Source organism: Rhinolophus hipposideros (assembly GCF_964194185.1).
Source record: "Rhinolophus hipposideros genome assembly, chromosome: 2".
In the NCBI taxonomy this organism is placed as follows: Eukaryota; Metazoa; Chordata; class Mammalia; order Chiroptera; family Rhinolophidae; genus Rhinolophus; species Rhinolophus hipposideros.
Window position 1 is genome coordinate 8,674,876 of NC_138048.1, and position 21,577 is coordinate 8,696,452.

The 21,577-nt window shown below is 36.5% G+C and overlaps 1 protein-coding gene across 9 annotated transcripts in view; it reads right to left on the bottom strand.

The window, feature by feature from the left end:
- Positions 1–6,048: 6,048 nt before the first annotated feature.
- The window catches only part of HLTF (helicase like transcription factor), a 47,437-nt gene continuing 31,908 nt past the window's right edge, over positions 6,049–21,577 (bottom strand). For 6 of the 9 annotated variants that reach the window (XM_081063887.1, XM_081063886.1, XM_081063884.1 and 3 more), the window contains 8 exons: positions 21,148–21,327; positions 17,897–18,021; positions 17,228–17,418; positions 14,419–14,544; positions 13,970–14,082; positions 13,449–13,629; positions 10,752–10,832; positions 6,061–8,320 (listed from right to left, as the gene is read on the bottom strand). In XM_081063887.1, coding sequence (XP_080920013.1) covers positions 8,168–8,320; positions 10,752–10,832; positions 13,449–13,629; positions 13,970–14,082; positions 14,419–14,544; positions 17,228–17,418; positions 17,897–18,021; positions 21,148–21,327 — 1,150 coding nt within the window. In that variant the 3' untranslated portion in view covers positions 6,061–8,167. Of the gene's footprint in view, positions 8,321–10,751; positions 10,833–13,448; positions 13,630–13,969; positions 14,083–14,418; positions 14,545–17,227; positions 17,419–17,896; positions 18,022–21,147; positions 21,328–21,577 lie in introns of all 9 variants that reach the window. The other 3 variants (XM_081063889.1, XM_081063888.1, XM_081063885.1) reach the window with 1 other exon arrangement.

Consider the following 21,577-nt stretch of genomic DNA (forward strand, 5'->3'; position numbering starts at 1 on the left):
TATATCACACATGGACCAGGCATTAGAAATATAGGACTATACAAGACAGACGTAGCACCTTATATTCTAGTGGGAAACACAGATCAAAAAAAAGAAACTAACAGATATAATTACAACTTATGCGAAAGTACACTGACAACATTGACAGGCAAGAGCTAAGTCCAGGGTGGTCAGGAAAGACGTCCTACAAGACGCTGGTTACGCCAGAAAGAGAGGCTCCACGGCAGCCAGAGGGGAAGGAAGAACTTCCCTTCAAAGGGAACTGTGTGCACAGAGGCCTGGGGCAGCAAGAACTTGGTGGAAGTAAAGGACCCCCAGACAGAACGGAGAGGCAGGCAGTGGCTTCACAGGCCCAGGTACGGGCTTCGGATTCTAAATCAGTAGCAGCTGAGTCATGGCATTCATGTCATTCATGTCTAACTTCATTAATGAGAATGGACAGATGCCACAAAAGCAGGCTTCAACAATTGTTTCTCATCTATGGCCCCACCAACTCTTCCCCCAGTAGACTATTTGGAAGCAAATCCCATATAAAACATTTCATGTGAAATATCTCCATATATATCTTTAAAACATAAGGACTTCAGAAAATTATCACACTAAAAATATATTAATTTCAAATGTCCTCCATTATTTTGTGTTTTATTCCCATTTTGTTCTTATCAGGATCCACGTAAGGTCTGTAAGTGCAATTTGATACATCTCTGGTAGAATCTTCTGTTTCCTACCCTCCCTTTTTGTTCGTTGTTGTTTCCTTGCAATTCATGTATTGAAGAAACCAGATTATTTGTCCTATAGTCTCCCACATTCTGCATTTTGCTGATTGCAATTTGACATGTTTTACTGTATTCTACTGAGGCAGATTTTGGGGGCAATACTTGATAGTGGTGTTAGCTACTTCCAAATCTGTGGTTACCTTCTTATATTAACTGCTACTGATAATCATTACCTACATGAGATCATTACCTCATTAGGGATTTCAAAATGGTGATACATTCATTAGCTGTACTATTTCTATATACTTCCATTCATCAATAATTTGGTAATCCCGAGGTTACATTTCTATAAAAAAAAAAGGATAACAAAGAATTGATTTCCTAGCATCCTCCAAAGATGGCCAAGGGGGTTTTAAGGGGCTTTTGTTATAGTCTCATTGTGTATTAATACATTTTACTATACCGTGTTTCTCTGAAAATAAGACCTAGCCAGACAACCAGCTCTAATGCATCTTTTGGAGCAAAAATTAAGACTTTTATTTTACTATAAAATTTACTTATTAAGTAAAATACTTATTAAGTAAAAATTTTACTTATATTAATTTTTGCTCCAAAGGATGCATTAGAGTTGATTGTCAGGCTAGGTCTTATTTTCGGGGAAACATGGTAGTTTTTGTTTCAGCCCATTGCAGTTATTCTTAAAGGTGGTCTAATTGTCTTACATTTTAAGAACACTACTTTGCCACTGGTGGAAAATAGCTTGAAGACAAGAGCTGATGGAAGGGCCAGTGTATTGTAGTGGCCCTGGGAAGGGACGACGGTAACGCAGCATACCTTTCACCGGAAGACAGTGAAGTGGCTGATGAATTGGATGTGAAGAGTGAGGAAAAAGGAGAAATTGAAGATTAGGGGCTTGAACAACTGAGTCTCCACCTGGCAGCTCCTGAAAATACCAGACTTGATTATAAGTAGTTTCTTGGGCCTCACCACTACACATTCTGATTCTATATGTCTTTGCTGAGGCCACAGTATCTCCACTCCAAGTAAGTATCCACACTCCAAGGGACTCTGACCCAAGTGACAGTGAGAACATGCGATACATTAAGGAAAAATTTATACTAAATACAACAGGGAGTCAGGTTTTAGCAAAAGATGTATAGAAGAGCCAAGGTGGTCATTACATAGCAGGGGACCCAACCTCTAATTAGTGAAGGGTTTACCAGTCTCAGCTCCTTGAGTGACATAGCAAACATTACTACAAATAACATCTGTAAATACAATTGTGTAGTGCTTACTTTTTTAATATAACTGAGACTTGGGGCATTAAGCTAAGTAAGACCTGCCTGGTCCTTACATAGTCTGCCATAGTTTGCTTTTTTTCTCTGCTTATCATTACAAATACAAAAATGGGTTACAATTTACTTTTACCCTTGGGTACGTTATCTGATAACTGATTTCTCTGAGTTTCAGATGCAAAAATTCAGTCTCCTTTAAGTAAAACCAATCTGTAAAAAAGCAAAAAAAGGAAAGCATAGGGTGCCAAAAAAATGTATACACGCTTTAAGGAAAGCTGTATTAAAATTGTAATACTCAATATACACCAATAACAAAAGATGAATACAAGTCACATTTGACTTCTGCGATTACAAGAGGTGCTCAAGCGGTTACCATCAGCGTCCAGACACTTCTGATTATGGCAAACTACTGCTTGGGCAACATTGACCCGTGTCCACTTGTTTACATATTTTTGTCCCCCTCCCCGGTATTTATTAGGTATTTACATCTCAGTTCTATGAATCCTATGATGTGCATATAGTATGCTCACTTTGTAGATAACGAGAGAATAAGGTAAAAAATTTGCAAAGACTGATTCAATTTTTGTATTCTCTAATTCCAAAGAGATTAAAGCTCTGCGTTAAAAAAAAATGTATGGTCAAAAGAGACAATAACATCAGAGAAACCTTTGTATATAACCAGAAATACAAATGCCAGAAACCTGGGGAGTAACATGGTAACGGAAAGGCTTTCATGCTCCTTGCCATGTAGGGAAGGACAGTGGCCTTGAAATAGGACTAGGGAAGCACCTCTTACTAAGTCTTTTACAAGCTTTCCTAAATAGGCTGCCTGAAATCGTAGCATGAAAACAAATGGATAAGAAAATCCATGGGTAGAAATTAAGTTGTGAGTTTTGGCTTGGATGAGATTCAGCTTCACAACACACAGCAGGTAGTTTCAGTATCATGTTGATGAGAAGCCGTAGGAACCTAACTTGTTTCTGTCAGCCTGTGGTAAAATTGGTTTCGTTATACATTTGTTTAAACCGCAAAACCTATCAACGTCAAGTGAGGACTTAGGGTATAGACTTTGTATCTTACAAGCCTATGTAGAATTACCCTGTTTTCAGTCGTGTTATTGTCCCAGAAGAGGCAAAACTTACATGACCATACTGTGATACTGTGATGTGCTCAGGTCAACATATCCCTAGGGGTGAGGACCGCTCACACCTATACTAAGCCCAGCTCTTCTGTTGTATTTAGTCTATGCTCACGTTTAAGTTGTAGAGGTTTCTTTCCTGATGTCTAGTCTATCAGTTACCATTTCTCACCACTATTTGCCTAGAAAAAAATAGGAAAAAAGTCAAATGTTCAATAATAGGGCCTTCGGATGCAAGTCCTTTTCCACTGAGTCAAGTATATACCGGGAGTGCCAAAAAATATATACACAACTTGTGTTCGTTTGTTACCAGTATATATTACTGCAATTTTAATAAGTTTTTTTCCTTTCTTAAAATGTATATACATTTTTTTGGCACCCTCTGTAGATTTACTGAAGGTTATTGTTTTAGCTGGTCAGAACCCTTTTTGACTTCTGGTTGAGATGAACAGAAACCTAGTTTTCAGATAACTAATACTGCCTTGTTACGGTCGTGCAATATACAATTCAAATAAGTGTATTTTGAAACTCTCCACCTGTATCAGAAGGGATCACAAGATTCAAAGTCTGTTTTTTTAATGATCGAGAAAAGATATCAAAGCATCAAACTGGGGGGAGGAATCAAAGATCACTCGATACTAATGTTTTGTTTTACTACCTTTTGTTCCTTATTTTTTACAAGGCATAAGAGAGAAGACTCTAAAGTGGAAAAGCTGACATAATTTCTTATTTTAAATAGTGAAAGCTATTAACTTAGAATCTGAAAGAGTGACAGGTTCACCATAGAAAATAGCGTAATGTGCATGAAAGTGTCGGGTTATGAGGCTGGAAAGTCACTGAACTAGGCTAACATTTCTTTTCCTTCCTCATCTAAGGATACGCTTTAATTAAGGGGAAGTATTAACTTTTCCATGAGGAGCTATACAATTACACTGCAAAATTTTTACCAAGGGTTACCTAGTAAGATGTATGAAAGGGCAACAGTAATTCAGATGACAAGAACATGCATCTATGGAGGTGATCAGTATATCATTTTTTATCCCCTGTGAACAGTGCACCACTGTCCTTTTGCTACACGACAAATTTGCCTACACAGAGGTCACATCCATGCTTTTGGAGATAAGCTCTTTGCTGGATCAGGACCCATGATTCATACATAAGGTGAATGTTTATCCTAATTCTTCTTACTTACACCTGTATTTGCCAGAAGCATGTTACGTCTCCTTCATTAAGACCATTTCTTAATGAACTATTTATCTTCTCTTTATCAACACATTGATACCAGTGCAAATTTTTTAAAAAACATACATGTACTATTAGGGAATAGCCCTCCCTTCCCCTAACAAAGAGAGAAAATTAGTTAAAGCATTCAGGAAGCTGTATCCTGATTAATTTTATCTGCCTTTATTTTTAATAAACCAGAATGTTGGAGACAACACACTTAATGAAAACCTTCCTAAAACATTAGTCCATATCTCTGCTTTATTAAATAGAACACATTTAACAATATATATACTGTGTTTGATGACTCTTAGTATCACTTCTGATCACATACCCTGTTGGAATAGTCTAGTCTATTCCAATATGCAGACATATCCTAGAATTTGTTTTATCCACCAGTCTAAAAAATCATTTTGACATCTGCCCTCCTTCTAAATGTAGAGTCCCAATGTAGCCTAGTTATTACATAAACTTTTGAATACTTGGTTCAGATTAATGGAGGTGCCACATACATTAAATTACATGTTATTAAAATTGTACTGTCACGTAGAAATCAATTTACATATTTAAAAGTAGAAATGAGTTTTGTCAGAACAATTTCTTAAAGGAATATTGGGCAGCGAGCTGGAACAGGGAGAAAAAGACACCCCATTTTAACCATCAAAAGATCTGATTGGGAATAAGAAATCATTTACCCTTTAAAACGAGTAACGAGTAACGTGTCATGGGGTTTGTGTAGAAGACTGCTCACAGTAACACATGTAACACAGTAACACATGAACCTGAAAGAAAACATTGTATCTGCTTACAGTGGGTTTCTAATCGAGTTTACCCTTTGAAGAAGACTTCACTGCAGGGAAGCATCCTACTCATTACTCACAGCTACTAGTATTGTGGCTCTTTTTACTCAGAAGTACCACACAAATGAGATCCCACATTCCAGAATGCACAACTTGTAAGGACGGTTATTATATACTTGCTGATGAATTAAATGAGGGAAAGCTGTCCATTATATATTTTTCACATATTTTAAAGTTAATATACTTAAGTATTTAAGTTCTTGTTAATAAGCGGAACATAAAAATTGTCATCATGCTTTTAATGAATCTTCCAAATTCTTATGAATGAAACTTTGGCAAGTACTATAAATAAAGTTAAGAAAAAATACACCAGTGCCTTTGACAAAATAAAAAAACACTGTCTAAGGATAATTTCATTGGTACTCACTGATAATAAACAGAAGGTTATTTTCTTGATTAACTATTTCCAATCCTAGAGCTGTAAATAGAGCAAAATCTACAGCGCAGAGTGTGTGTTATCTAGTAATACCACTACACATAGGTATTATCACAACTTTTTTTCAGGCAGATGAGAAATAAAATAATTGGAACCAATGTTTTAAAAGATCAAGACATTTAACATGAAATTTAAAACTACATACACTCTAATTTTTAAAGAAGAAATTCAACCAGTTAAATTGAGCAAAATAAAAAAGTTGGTAGGAATATGAGTAAATTATTGTTACTCATAGTAGTTTTTCTGTACTGTCAGTAAAAATCAAGTAATTATATAATGCAGACATGAAATATACACATGTAATATAGATACCTTCATAGAAGTGTGACATGAAAGATTAGATTTTCTTTAAAGAAAAAGTAGTCATTAAAATTATGGCATTGAGGAAGCTACTACATTTTTGAAACCTTTATTGATTTTAAATTTAAAACAAAATCCAATTTGAACCACAAAATTCAGTTTGAACAACAAGTGGGAATACAATGTCTTCAAGATATTTCTAATGCTATTATTCTACATAATAATGAAACAGAATTAACAGCATAGCATAATGTGAACTTTTCATTCTAGTGGTTTATACATTTTCTTAGAATGAATTAAATTTGTTTTTTATTTAATGCCACTTAATACAACTGTACAAAAACAAAGGATTTTTTAAATTTACTTGCCGAATTTATCATTATAAATGTGTTTAAAAACACAAGTCTGTAAATGTTTCGGTAAAGAAGCAAGCAAAGTCTTCACCTTTCCAGGGAGTTTGCAAAGCTTTACCTTTGTAAGCAAGAAGAGTAGGGGTTGCGTTGTTTTTTTGCTGAAAACTTTATACTCAATCTCTCTGGAGTACTAGTATACAGAGAACCTTCATACTGTATTTCATGAGACTCTGATCAATCTGGTTTTTCGCATAACGCTAGTCCTACAAGGTAAAGAACTTCCCCGTTGCTCCTAATGCTAGTGGACCGACCCCACGTTATTATTCCACACTCATCCCTGCAGAAAGCTCTGCTGGTCCTTTTCATCAGCCCTCTCTGCCTCACCTGCTGCTGAAGAGATTCTTGCTATCTAACCCAGTTTCCTTGGAGCAAGAGACAGGGCACAGGGAGCGGAGGGTTTAGCTGTTGACAGACTTAGCCCATACTTTATAGACGTGTGCCCGAGCACACAACATTCCTTCCAATCTCTCAGCTTTCAGTCAAGTCATTTCTAACACTTGTAAGTAAAATATAAGATGCTCTTAAGTCTGTATCATCAAACATAAAGCTTCTCCTGTTACAGTAACTAATCTCTTCTTAAAAAAAATTCCCTTAAGGAAAAAACACCATTGACTACCTAACCTGATTGCTAAATTACAGCTTATTTGTTTTAAATGTGACTGAAAGAATCATCTAGAATTCTGTGGCAACTACTGCTTGATTATTAAAAAAGTAACAAAAAGATGATTAATTCTATAGACAGATGTAAGGACGAATTACTGAAGGTCCAAAATCGAATTCTGATTCTAAACATAATAACAAAGAAATGTTTCCACTCAGGATTAACATGTCTTTGAGAGTTAAAATGATTTTGGAGATTATCCAGTCAAACTTCCATCCAGATATCATACCTCTCACATATAGTAGTCTTCTGAATTATAAAAATTTATAAAGTTATTTAAAAAAAACCCTACATAAATAAAAATTATCTCTATATAGAAATATCTATTCAGCAATTCCATAATTTAAACATTCAAATCAAATTGCGTAGAATTGGTTCTCTCTCAGCCCCACAGACTGTATTTACACACTAACACATTGAGTGACATTTAAAAATGAATAATAGTACCACCAGACTAACATGGAGAAAACAGTGCTCTAACATAGTCCCTCATTTTTTTCATGAACATAAAACTGCAAATCACTTATGTAAATTGTATCTCAATGAAACTGGGGGAAAAAACACAACTTACTAACCTGGACTTTAGTCTTTCGTGTTAAGGTTTGGTTCTGGAATGCAAATATGGTTTTGGAAGTCCAATAAAATCAATCTCTTGTATAGTCTGTGTATATAGTAATCATTTATAAGGACTATTAAATCCACTGCATCACAAATGGGAGGCTTTGGTGAAAAACCAAAAGTGTCCAACGTAGAAAACAACTCTTTACTTGGTCAAAAGTATAAAAGGTTTGACCATATTTGAAATATGAAAAAGCTGAGTACTTGTAAGATATATGAAAATACTCAGCAGAGATACTATGAAAAGTTGAATAACAAAGTAACTTTTTTTCTCAAAAAATTATTTTAGGCCACAGTATAAACAGAACTTATTGCTATTTGAAGTATCATTAAAAATAGGTTCATATATAGAAGAGATTATGTGTCAGTAATACGTCTTCACTGATATAAAATAATATGCCCTATTTAGAAGACATACTCACTAGATCTCATTTCTAAAACTGAACTTTTCTCATTTCCAAGACTATCTGATATATCTGATCAAACTAACCTTACCAAAATCCCACAAATTATAAATCAATTAAAGTTTTGATTTCATTAATTTTAGCTTGTTTCATTTCGTTAGCATTTGTTTTTTTTGTTCCAAAGGCTCCAGCTGCAAGTTCTCTCTTTGTGTTTTGTATTTTCAGCATATTTTCTTCAACAGAGTCCTTCACAATAAACTTTAAAAAGAAAAAAAAAATTGGTTAAGTACTTTTTAGGTCATAATCTTTAAAAATCTTTACTATAAATAAATGAAAATTTGAGACAATGAAAATGTTGATCTACTATAAAGGAATCTGCTTTCTATTATAGTTTTATGTAGCTTTCAAAAATGGTCCATAATTTGCTAGAAACCGTTTAGCTCCCCTTCCTTCCTGAACATAGAGTGAGAATATTTAGAACTTGATATAATAACTAGAGATGAACAGTGACTTCCCTCATCAATGTTTTTCTTCTATAAAAAATATAGCCATAAGGACGTAAGTTACATCTCTAAAACTCCATTATCAGGTAAGAACAACACACAAAAAAGCAAACTTTATAGGCAACTCTGCAATTGGAATACAAGCAAAATAAATTTATCATTATATTTAAAAAGCAAAATGAGATTTTCCCAGAAATGTAAGAATGAGCCTTTATCTGGTATTATTCATAACATTAAAAAACTAAAGAGAAGAAAAGTGATCATCTCAACAGATGCTTAAGAAGCATTTGATAAAATTGAACATTTATTCCTGATAAAAGAAAATCGTCATTAACCAAAAAATGTATGTCCTCAACCTTATAAAGGCATCTACTAGAAACTTTCAAGAACATACTTAATGTAAAACAAAGCATTCCCAACAAAAATAGTAACAAGTCAAGAATGATTACCACCACAGTGCTATTCAACACTGTATAAGAGGCTCCAGTTACTGTAAAATCGAAAGTTGTTTTATAAAACGTTACTGAAATACATAAAAGACCTAAATAAATGGAGAGAGAGACTAAGTTCCTATGTAGAAACACTACTTATTTATAAAGACGACCGTTCTCAATTATAAATTCAATAAATACCGAATAAGATTTCTTAAATAAAGTTTGGTAACCTAAATCCAAAGTTCAATTCAAGAGTAAATAATAATAATGAGACCAATACAATTTTCAAAAATAAGGGAAATGAGAGCATTTTGCTCTACTAGATTATCAAAGCATACTTTATAAAACCATAGTAATTACAACAGTAATCCTCTCCTGGGAATAGGAAAAGAGGTCCCATATAATGGTTTATGATAAAAGTGACATTTTAAAGAAGAAAAAAAGGATGGACTTTTCAAAAAACATGGTGAGGAAACAAATGGTTCCTCATTTGAAAAAAGAAAATTAGAACCATATCATGAATCATAAAAGACAAAATATTTCAAAAGAATCAGAAATAAATACAGGCTATTTGTTTTTAAAACATGAAGATAAAGCTTTCTGTTCTAAGTAAGACCTTAAAATCCAGATGATATAAAGAAAAAGGCTGACACGTTTCAAATCATAAAAATTTTAAAACCTCACAACAAAAAGTACATCAAGTTCAAAGATAATCAAGAGCCTGGGATAAACCATATCCAATATACATAATAAAACATTTAACCATTTAAAGTCAAGAAAAGGAGTACTTTTCGAAACTCTACTTTTTGAAAAGTAGGCAAAAGATATAAATAAACAATTCACAGACAACAGATATGTGAAATATGCTCACGGTCTTAGGTAAATGCCAGTTATTATAGGGGGCACTTTTCTGACCATCACATAAGCATAAAGTTAGATCCTTCTCATACATCATTAAGCCTATTTCGAAAACTTGGCAGTTATCTAACAACAATTCTAAATTCAGAATTCTAGTTTTCGTAAGCTACCCTGAAGAAATACTTGTGTATAAAAACAAAGATGCATGCAATATAATGCTCATTTGGCACTGTTTTTATTAGCAAATAAATTGGTCATGTTAAATAAATTATGATGTATCTACGTGCAGGTGTTAAAAAGAATGGGCTTGCAGAGTAGTCAAATTCACAGAGACAGGAAGTAGAAGAAGGGTGGTTGCCGGGACTAGGGCAAGGCAGGAATGGTGAGTTATTGTTCAATGGGCACAGAGTTTCAGTGTGAGATGAAAAAGTTCTGGAGCTGGATGGGGGTCGTGACTACACAACTGTGAATGGACTTACTACCACTGCACTGTACACTTAAAAATACTTTTTAAACATTTTAATTATTATGGTATGTCCATTTTACCATAATAGGGAAAAAAGTTTGATCTAAATATATTTATATGGTAGAGTCCAATATATACTGTTAAGGGGGAAACAACATGTTGCAGAATAATAAAGTATGATCCCATTTACCTTAAATGAAATTTTTAAAAAGAGATGTACACATAGTATGAATGTATGTAAACATAGAGGGACTCTGAATATCGTATGTTAAACTATTGATGGTCTCTGAAAATGAGAATAAAGGTGATCATATTTTGCTCTGCATAATTTTATTTCAGTCTTTTACAATAATATATTCATGCATTATTTGTATAACTTAAAAACCTTTACCAACTTAATTTTAAACGAGACGGCTTAAAAAACTCACTTTTGTGATGATAACCTCTTGCTTCTGGCCAAGTCTATGGCATCTGTCAAAGCACTGATCTTCAGCAGCTGGATTCCAGGCCTAACAAAACAAAGAAACAAAAACTCATAGACACAGACAATAGTATAGTGTTTACCAGACGGTGGGGCGGGGAGAGTAGTAGATGAGGGTAAAAGGGAGCAAACATGCGTTGATGGAAGGAGAACTGACTCTGGGTGGTGAAGACATAATGTGATATATAGATGATGTATTACAGAATTGTACACTTGAAACCTATGTAACTTTACTAACCATTGTCACCCCAATAAAGTTTAATAAAAAAAAAAGTAACATTAGCTAACTAGGCATTAATCACAGGAACAGTCTTTAAAGTAAAGAATAAAACAATGAAGCAATGAAAAGGGAAGAATAAGCAAAAAGATACAGAGTTCTTCACTCTAGAAAGAAAAGTCAAGTGATTTTGAAATAATACGAACTGTCAGGGTAGGATTGTTAAATTTTAAATTTAAACTATGGGATGTTTCTTGAAGCTGAAAACGGTGTTTTGTAGACAAGGAACATTCATACAGCAAAGTACCACCTGGAAATAGAAACAAAATTATAAACCCATATGTAGGTAAGTGTATAGTATAATTTATATTTAGGCTGTTATTTTCTTCTTTCTTTTTCAAGTCCCCTTGAGACCAAGGGAAAAACAGATTTTACTATTAACATTAACTTGCTATAATTTGAGTTTGGGATTATTTTTGATATATAAATTAGATTTAAAGACATACTCAGCTTATAATTTTCTAATACTGACAGATAATCATTATTTTGTGACTATTTTGTATTTCACAATTGGACACATTTTGAAACCATTACACCAAGAATCCAGGTAAAATGTTCCTTTCTGTTGTCTGTATTTTTCTAGGAACCTTATGGTGGGCTGGCAATAATACATCTAGCATGATGACAGGAGTCAAATCTATCTCATGACAGTATGAAACTGATAGCTCCCATTCTCACATGAGTGATGAAAGAAGCAAAACTCATAATGGAACATCAAAATAAATCTTAACTCTTATACAACATGGTAAAAGATTTTCAAGAGCAAATTTTTCTTATTCAATCTTATTATTCTGGGACCTGGCTTTTGTTTTAAAGTTAGAAACAATATGTGAAAGCTCGAAATATTCAACCAACTTACTACAAAATTGCTAAAACATTCTATATGTTTTTTAAAACTATGCTAAAGAGTTTTAGTCTCTGGTCAACTTTATAATACTAACTAAATTACTTTATTTGGTATTAACATACTCTTATCAAGTACTAAGATTATAACCAAAGAAGACAATCATTTGGGAATCTGTTCCAAAAATCAGCTTCTAGGATTTTCATCAGGTTAGTGAGTATGTAACTATCTGTAGTGACAATGAATATTTTTAATAATAACCATAAAATACTAAAACTCCAGCAAAGATTTAAAACTATTACATCCACAGAACCAAGCAAGGCAAGAAAACACAACAGCCCATGGCCATCCATGACATTAATGTGAAACCCCTGAATACTGACACATGGCTCTGGTTGTAATCTTACTCGGAAAGTTACCCTCAGGGGAGGGAAAAAGCCACGAAACAGGTACTTGCATCAAGGATAGCCTAACCAGAATGACTCAAATTTGTGTCTCAGTAAAATGTCTTTGTTATGAATTTTCTAATTGTTAGACAATAAGCTAAAACAACAAGTCTTAAACCTGTGAATGCACAGAACAGCTCAGGGTAGTCTCTAGCCAAGCAGGACCCAAAGCAAATTCCAGACTGAGTTAGTCGAGAGTGCCTCCTGCCCAAAGCAGCTCCCATGTGCAATCACAAAAAAGGGCTGCTACGTGGGTGCAGCTCCAGGTCACAGACTTTGGTGAGCACAGTTAAAGTTTAGCTCTCACCGTACCGCAGGCCTGTATTACACAACCACGAGTGACAGCACGTAGCAGACACAAAAACCCACCCCAAACATTCCATTAATGGTCTTGTTTCTAAAACTGTGATGCTGACCACTTGTACCTGAATCACCTATGGTCTATATAAAAATGGAGCCTCCTGTGTTTCATTCCAGATGCCTCAACCTCTGGAACAAGAGGCCAGAAATTACATTTACCTAATTCTTTTGCACATTAAAGCTTGAAACCATCAGCACCATGAGGTACTACTTTCGTATCTTGTTTAGACCAGATTCCCAAGGCGTGTAAGAGTCCCTGACACAAAGCAGATCTCATTATACATATGTCGGACAAATGAATGAAACAACTACCCTTAAAACATTACAGTTAATAGAAGCTTATTCTGTATTTAAAAGAGAAGCAGAAAAGCGCAGTACGTAAGGACTCTGATCCTGGTTTGCATGTTACTACTAGCTGTGTGATGTTGGGCAAGTTATTTACTTCTCTGTGCTTGTTTCCTCACCTGAAAAATAGGGATCATAAGATCCACCTCTGAGCGATTTATGAGAATTTCATTTCATATATGGAAAGCACTTAAGAGAAAGCCCTTGATACACATTTAGCAAGTTATCTATTTCTAAAGCTTGCCTAAGGAATTTTCACAATCAATTATAACACAATCAATTATATGAAGGTATTAACTAAATAGTTTCTGTTCTTTTTTTTTTTAAAAAAAAGAAGTAATAACATACCACAAAGTCTATAAAACTACTTACTGGATCCATTAAAAATACTCGAGAAGCTGCAGAAAGATTCAAACCAACACCTCCTGCTTTTAAGGACAGAAGCATTATAGTTGGAGATCCTGCTTCAGTGTTTTGAAAACACTGAATCGATTCAACTCTTTTCTTTTGGGCCATTGAACCATCCAAACGAGTAAACACAAATCCAGACGCTCTAATGGATGAGACAAAAGACAAGTAACACTTCCTATACTACAAAAACATGTTAAGTAATTACCATGTCTTCCTCTAACCAATTCTTTCACTCATTTATTTTGACAAACATTTACAAACCGTCTACTAATATGTCAGACCCCACAGTCAATTCTTTTCAGATATTTTCATAACTTGATCTTTAAAATCCCATACTCCCAGAAAATATTCATCATTGTGACTCGATTGTTATTTTAGATAGTGAAATGGATAAAACTGATAAAGCATAAATATTTCTTGCTATCCAAATCAAAAAACACATATAAAAATCCTTTCAAAGTGAGAAACACTGCTGAACTTACCTGAGTGGTGTTTCTATTAAAGACAGAAACGTCGTAAACTGAGAAACAACTAAACTTTTTATGTTGGGGTTCTTCTTTCTTAAGTCAATCAATGCATGCATTAAGGCATTAATCTGAAAAAAATTAGGACAGCCATTAGATGCCATTTTGAATTGGCAAACTACATCCAATTTTTTTTCTAGTATGAAGAGAAAGCTGCTGCCACCTTGTTACTTCCCTAAAATTGGAAAAAGACCACTAATTTTTTAAAATTAAGACTGAAAGAATACGATCATCATCTGAAAACTTTCTCTTTCCTGTGAAATTCACCACTAGATAAAAAGCCAATAAATACCAACAGAGTATAATATTCAAATGACAGAATTTTAAAAGCATAATTATTTTCACACATGGTATTTCTTTATATAAGCATAAAACAAATACTCAAATATCCGTGTATCTGTATTTACCTTTGAACTGGATGTCCATTCTGTGTTAGACTTTTTCTCAGTGTCACATGCCAAGTCTTCTGGAGGACATTCTAATAAATTATCTCCATGTATATCATTTCTGCATAAAGGGCATTTAGCATGTGGCTATATAAGAAAGAACAAAGTATGACTGACACTTATCAGAGGACCAGACACACAAATTTGTCTGAAATTTCTAAAAAGCAATGTAAATTCTCTAATAGCTAACAATTTATTAAACCTTTAATTAAATGCATCCATTTGAGATAAATGTGTACATACTGAACTTCAGAAAGATACAATGTTCTAACGTGGTAAAGTGGGATTAGGTGAAAAAGAGCAAAAGTATGTGATCTTGAGTTGTAGCAAGAGCTTGAAATAATGAACATTGTACTATTTGCAGACAAGTAAAGAAACCACGAGTAACCGTTTCTTGACCCTAACTACAATATAGCATACTAGTTGGAACTATTTAGAAGCAAAAAAAATGTCCTCCTTAATGAGGATCCTCCTAGATCCTCATATCCTATCAGGTTTCATGATAATAAAATAAGATTGTCTCTTAAATAACTACAGACCAAATACTATTGTAATAAAAAGGACTCTGAGACTGAAGCAATGTGAGATGACAGTGCGGTGAGGTTACCTTTAAAGAGGGCGAAGGGGAATGACGGGCGGGTCGCAAGTTGCTGCAGGCAGTAGTTACGTGGCCGTGTTTGCTTCATAATTCACTGAGCTGCACAATCACGTGTGCGCTTTTTTCTATATGTATATTACATATCAAAAATGTTTTTAAAAATTCTACCTCAGTTGAAGGACTGCTTAAAGGACGATTCCACTTCAAAAAATTCTACCCTACATAAGCATCTAGGCCTACCTTAACCAACACCATAGCCGACAGCCACATGCAGCAACTAAGCCCTTGAACGTGGCAAAGCCAAATTAGATGTGTTGGAAGTGTATAATACCACTGGATTTGGGACATTTACGTTGAAAGAGATCACAGGAAGTATCTCATTAATAACTTGTGTACCACCCCGGAGGAGGTGCGGTGCGCCCGCGACTCTGGCCCCCGCGCGGGGCCCAGTGTGGTTCCAATTCGGCGTCTCCTCCGCCAGCGCCTACTGCCTGCAGGAACCGGCCTGCCGCCGCGGGCATGGAAGTTTGGAGCCCGTGCCCCCTGGCCGCAGCGCCATCAAGCAGCTAACGCCGGCCTCTGCTTCCTACAACTGTGACCCCCCCCCCCCAGACCCTGGGCACCTGACAGCGGGCCATGAGGCCATGGACTTTGGCGAGGGGGCGGTGGAGGAACATCAGAGCCGCTTCTCTTCCGTTTAAATGCTCAAAGCACGGCATGACTTGGCTGCGTCCTGTCCCTCCCTGTCCTCTCCACGGGAAAGGGGCCACTGATGTGAGCTCCCTTGACTGCCTGGTGGGCTCGTGGACCCCGCCCCAGGTGACCCCCACCATCAGATGAACCCCAGAGGTGTCCTGCCCCAATGGATGATGGGCACCCTGGGGGCCCAGCCTCCACCTCCACAGGAGGGAAGGCCTTTGTGGGGTGGCTGGAGGGGCTCCAGGCCCCCCTCCCCCACACACAACTCGCAGCTGCAGCTGGAGCTCCAGGCGCTCCACACTCCATCCCAGGGCTGGGCTTCCCGCTCTGCCTTCCAGAGCAGCTCCCTCAGCCAGACATTCTGCTCCTAGGAGAAAGGACATTTCTGGGAAGAACTCATGGCCAATTGGCTGTTTCTGAGGGGACAGGACTGGCCAAAGCAAGGACATAGCATCCATCGCCTGTCAGCAACTTCCAAACGAAACAGGCCGCCGTTTCCCAAAATGCAAAGCCCAACCTATCTTTGGGGCTCCCAGAACACTGACCCCAAATTGTCGCAGTCCCTGTAACCCGCTCCCCCAGTCTTGCCCTAGGAGTGCCTAAATGTTTGGTCTCTGGCAGAAGGAGCTGGGTCTTCCTGCCCTCCAGGCCTCAGCCCACGCACCCCTGGTCCCCGGCACCCCACGTGGAAGACTGCCTCCTCCACAGTGAGGAGTGGAAGGGTGGGGATAGGGGGTGGGGAAAGGGGATTTGCCCCAGCTCCAAGACACACTGAAGCTGCACACTCAGACGTGCCTTTCCGCCAGGACACTGCAGCTGTGGTCTGACTCCTTTTGTATCCCTCAAGCACCAGCCTGTCTTACCCCCTCGCCTCCCTCATGGTATTTCAGGTACCGCCCACTGCGGGCAGCAGAGACCCTGCCAGGGCATGAGTGAGGAGGTGACCCCAACTCATGAGTCCCTGCCATACAGCATGGGCCGTTTCCCGTGCCCCTGACCCCTGACCCCTGCCAGTCTAGGAGGGGTTCACTGGCTGAGGGCATCCTCAATCACTAGGGCTGCTGGTATAACAAAAGCTCATTTACACAGGAAAAAATAAATAATTTTTGTATTTTAGCTATACTGGAGAAATAACAATATAAGAGTTAACTTCATGTTTCTAATAGAAAATTTTAAATTACCTTTGTGTCCCACATTATCGATCTATTTATTGGACAGCGATGATGTCAACATTAGAACTAGCATATTGACAGTGAAACATCCAAAAATACAGTATCCTTTTAGGTTAAAAGGGCTTAATTGTAAAAAATATATCCCCCATTAAAATACTGATATAACTGACCATGAAAGGTACATTAGCAAATCCAAGTGCTAAACTCTTTCTTCCTCTGGACTTGAGTTTTCCCTCCACTCAGGACTGGAGTGGTGAATCACTCCACCAAACACTGAATCTGCACTACGCGTAAAACCAACCTGCTCGTTCTGAATGACTTGGCAAATACAGGGTTTACAGAAGACATGTGCACAGTGTGTTATAACAGGAACCGTTAGAGAATCCAAGCAAATTGCACATTCTTCATCAGACCCTGAGCTCAGTATTAACTTCATCTTCCTTATTAACTTCTTTCGTAGTTCTTCAGGTGTATCATTTCCTAGAGAAAAAGCTGAAAAATTAATTTCAGAGCAAAATTTGTAGTGTGACTAGACAAGTTAATCTTCCTTACACAGGAAAAAGTTTTGCTTGGGTCATCTTTAGTCTTTTTCTACCATAGGTACAAAGCATGGTTTAAATTTGAAATTTTAAGAAAAAATCAGAAGCTAAAATAGCAGCCAGCCCACATAATATACTTTACACAGAAGCATCATTATAACACGATCTGCATGCACTACCACAGAATAAAAGGTAGATCCAATTTGACCTTTCGTCTAAGTGTATCTATTAATGGAAATTCTAGAAGACTTCATTAATATCCCATTTTTATTCGTAAGAGATATTTGGGTATATTCCCAGTTGAGTCTTACACTAAAAGCAATGTCTATTTGACAAATAGCAAACTAAATTTAAACCATATGAAAAATTTCTCATTCTGATTTAAATATCTCTAACAAATATAATGGTGTAAACCAATCACATTTACCTACCTGACGGACCACTAGAAGACACTGCATTTGTAAGGAGATGAGTATGACAACAAATCTGCCGCAATCTAAGCAAAAGACCCAGGACATCTGCATAGTGTGCAAGGACAGTCCCTTCATTAAAATACCTAAAGGTAAAAATGTTAATATTACAAAATGTTACATATTGTAATAATATTTCCTATTCTAAAACTGAAATAAAAATGACATTGTTCTCTTCTCTGGAAATCACCTCAAAACAAGAATGAAAAACAGAAAAGCGAACTTTTATCTTTAATGAAACCAGGAAAGACTTGTAACGATAAAACAAAATGTATCAGAAATGGCTGTCAATTGCAATTAAACTCAGATAGGAAGACGCCAAAAGATATGACTGCAGATCTCAGAACAGACCTTCTAGAGTACAGTTCTTCAAAACAGATGGCAAGCCCCTGAAGGGAGAATGTCTTATGTGCAGAAAACAAAACCAGGGTATATGACTGGTGGTTTAAACTTCCCCGGACAAGTTCTACTCCAATAAGGCCGGCAGACACGCTGAATAAGTAAACACACAGACCTGTTTTCAGAAAAGTATGGGCACAGCATTCCACGTTGTATGGACTCTTAAAGCTTCTGGTCTCTGTTATAGCAGCAGAAGCAAAACCTGAAAGAACTCACATGTAACCCTGAGTCCTAACTAAATAGGGATGTTTCCTGCTAGTCTGGGGCACAGCTAAGACCCCAACCCCTACATAAGAATCTCTTGATAACAGTTAGTCCAGAAAGAACTCAAGACATTCAAACAGAAGTCATCAGCAGCAAAGAGCAAGAGGGAACAAATGGCAGTAAAAGACAACTCAGGAGAAAAATGTAGCCACAAAGCAGATAAAAATTATGACCAAGGATACTGCCATGATTTAATACCACTCAGTAAAACAATTCCTCCTAAAAAAAAAATCCAGTAGCTTAAAAAAGAGACAAAGAGCTTTGAAAAGGTATGTATGGCAAAACAACAGAAATGAAAGCGGAGCTAGTACGGCTCAAGAGTGTGAAAGAGGAAAGTGAACCATCAGAGAAATGAAAGCCACACTAAAATCAGTATAAAAAGAGACTTGCCACTGATAAAAAAAATGGCAAGAGTGTGGGACACAAGATTGAGAAAAGCAAAATTAAACAGAAAAATGTAAAGGATCAGAGTAAAATACTACCTATGGACAAAGAACATCTAACTTACGCAGAGAGAAATAAAGGAACAGAAAACAATATTTAAAGAAAACTTTCCTGGAAAGTGGGGGACGGAGGGAAGGCCTGGAAGCCACAGATTTAAATGGTACATATTCCAGGGGAAAAAAATCAATAAAGAGAGGTCCTGATCAAATTGCTGGACTTTAAAGAAAAATGTAAAATAAAATCAGGGTTTTCCACAGAAACATTCAACATAGAATACAGTAGAACTATGATGATACAGGTTCTGAAGAAGAATGGGTGATCCAAAATTACACACCACGTTAATCTGATATTTAAGTATTAAGGCAATAGAGGAAATTTAGCCTAATGGGTATAGCAGATTCTAGAACTAGACTGAGTTCACACCTGATTCTGCCAACTTAACTATGAAAGCTTGGGCAGGTTTCTTCAACTCCATCTTGAGCTTCCTAAGCCATAAAAACAGTAGCATAGTCAGGATACACACCTCCTAGGGCTGTTGTATTATAAAGTTAATAGATGCACAGCAGGCAGAATACTGCCTAGCCTGTCGGAAGTGATATAATTATGTATCTGCTGGTTTAAGTAATAGGAGTACTATGGAAACTAATACTTGTAAATAGTCAAGAATGGAAGAATAGGCAATATAATATAAAGGCTAAACTTATAAGCTCTGGAACCAAACTGCCTGAGTTTAAATCCCAGCTCTGTCATTCACTAGCTGTGTGACACAATACAAATTACCAACTGCTCTGTGCCTCTTTGCTTTGAAATCTCTGCTTTGAAAACTCTTGCTCAGAACAATCCTTCTCAATAGCTCTAATTCCTATTAAAGCTACTTTGTAACTCACTGAAGTTCTTATGTTTTTAAGATTCCCCTGTTTTCTCAGCCCTGTTCTGCCTTCACTGGTCTCCGACTCATTCTGGTTCCTATGGGCATTCACCTCAAACATGCTCTGGCTTGGACTACACTTTCTCACCTCCTACCAATCCCCAATCCCTTTCATTTACTCCCTCAACGTCTATTCCCAGATTTCCAAGTGTTGGTGGAAAGTCATCCTGACTTAACTTCTACATGTGTCCAGGAGTGCAGTCTCTCTTCCTCTCTAAAAACCACACCTTTTTATGATTGCTGTCATTCCTTCCTCAGCTTCCCCGTCTCATACATATCCACCTCATATTTCATTGATGGTACTCGATATTATTTACCACCACCCAGGCTTCATTTTTCTCCAATTTGCTTTATTCTCTTTTGCATCTGTAATCTCTTCCATGTTCTCTTCCTTTTAAGGCAGTTACTCAAATAAAACTATCAAATAACTGATCCAGCAACCAACTATAGATCCCGTCTACCAGTCTCACTCTTCTTCCTTTCACAAAGTTTGTGAAAAATGGTCTACCCCTACAGCTGCTACTTCTTTGCAATCCCCTTAGTCCCACAATTTGGCTCCCCACCTCATTATTCTGGGGAAACTATTCTGAGAGTTACACGGGTAACTTCGGAAATCACCAAATATAATGGCCTTTTCTAACTGTCTGCGCCACTGGACACTACTGGCCATTTCCTCTATCTTGATGATGTTGTCTTGCCTGGATTATGTAACAGACTTCTCTTTCTTCATACTTCTCAACTAGATAGAACGTCCTCCAAGTGGCTTTTACTTTCTGACTTCTTGAATGTGGACAGTCCCCAAAGTCTTGGGCCTTAATAGGTCTACTTTCTCTCTATACACATACTTCTCTCAATGTTTTTATCTACTCACACGACACAGAGCCAGGAATGGAGAAGCAAGCAAGGTGTTCTGACTAGAAATTCAGAACTTGCCATTTCATGTAAACTTTAAATTTTTTTCCTAACTTAAGAAATTACTTACCTGGTAAGTTATGATATTAATTCATCCACTTCAACTATTAATTTGTAAAAAGTAGTTTAAATATAGTTAAAGAAGCAAATTATCTTTCAGTATACTTCAGACTTTAATGCTAACATATCTTACAAAGACTATTCAGTTAACTGGGAAACAAACAAAATAAAAATTATTTTCTAAAATGGTTTTCTTTCGCCATACCTTCCAATAGTATCTCTGCCTTCATTTTTCACAGACTGATAAATCTTTCTCTCTTCTTCTGAAAGTGTAATGTGCTGAATAAATACTTTACGCTCTGGTAACTCCAAAACAGGTTTTCCTTTAATTTTGCTTGTCTTTGTTCTTCTAAGTGTAATATTTTTAATTAGCGACTGTAAACGTCTAGTCAAAATAAAACAAATAATTACATTAACTTTATATTTCTGTGTAAGTTGATTCACAAGAAAAAGGATTATTTTAAGTTATTAAAGTTTTATAACCTTAGTAAAGGATTTTTAAAAATCTCTTAGTTGAGGTTTTATCCAATCTGATAATGACATACACATTCTACAAATAGAAAATTATAGCAACAAAGGTATTGAAATTTACCCTCAATTCAACATCTGTGAGACAGTTAAGCCTTTAAGGTCTT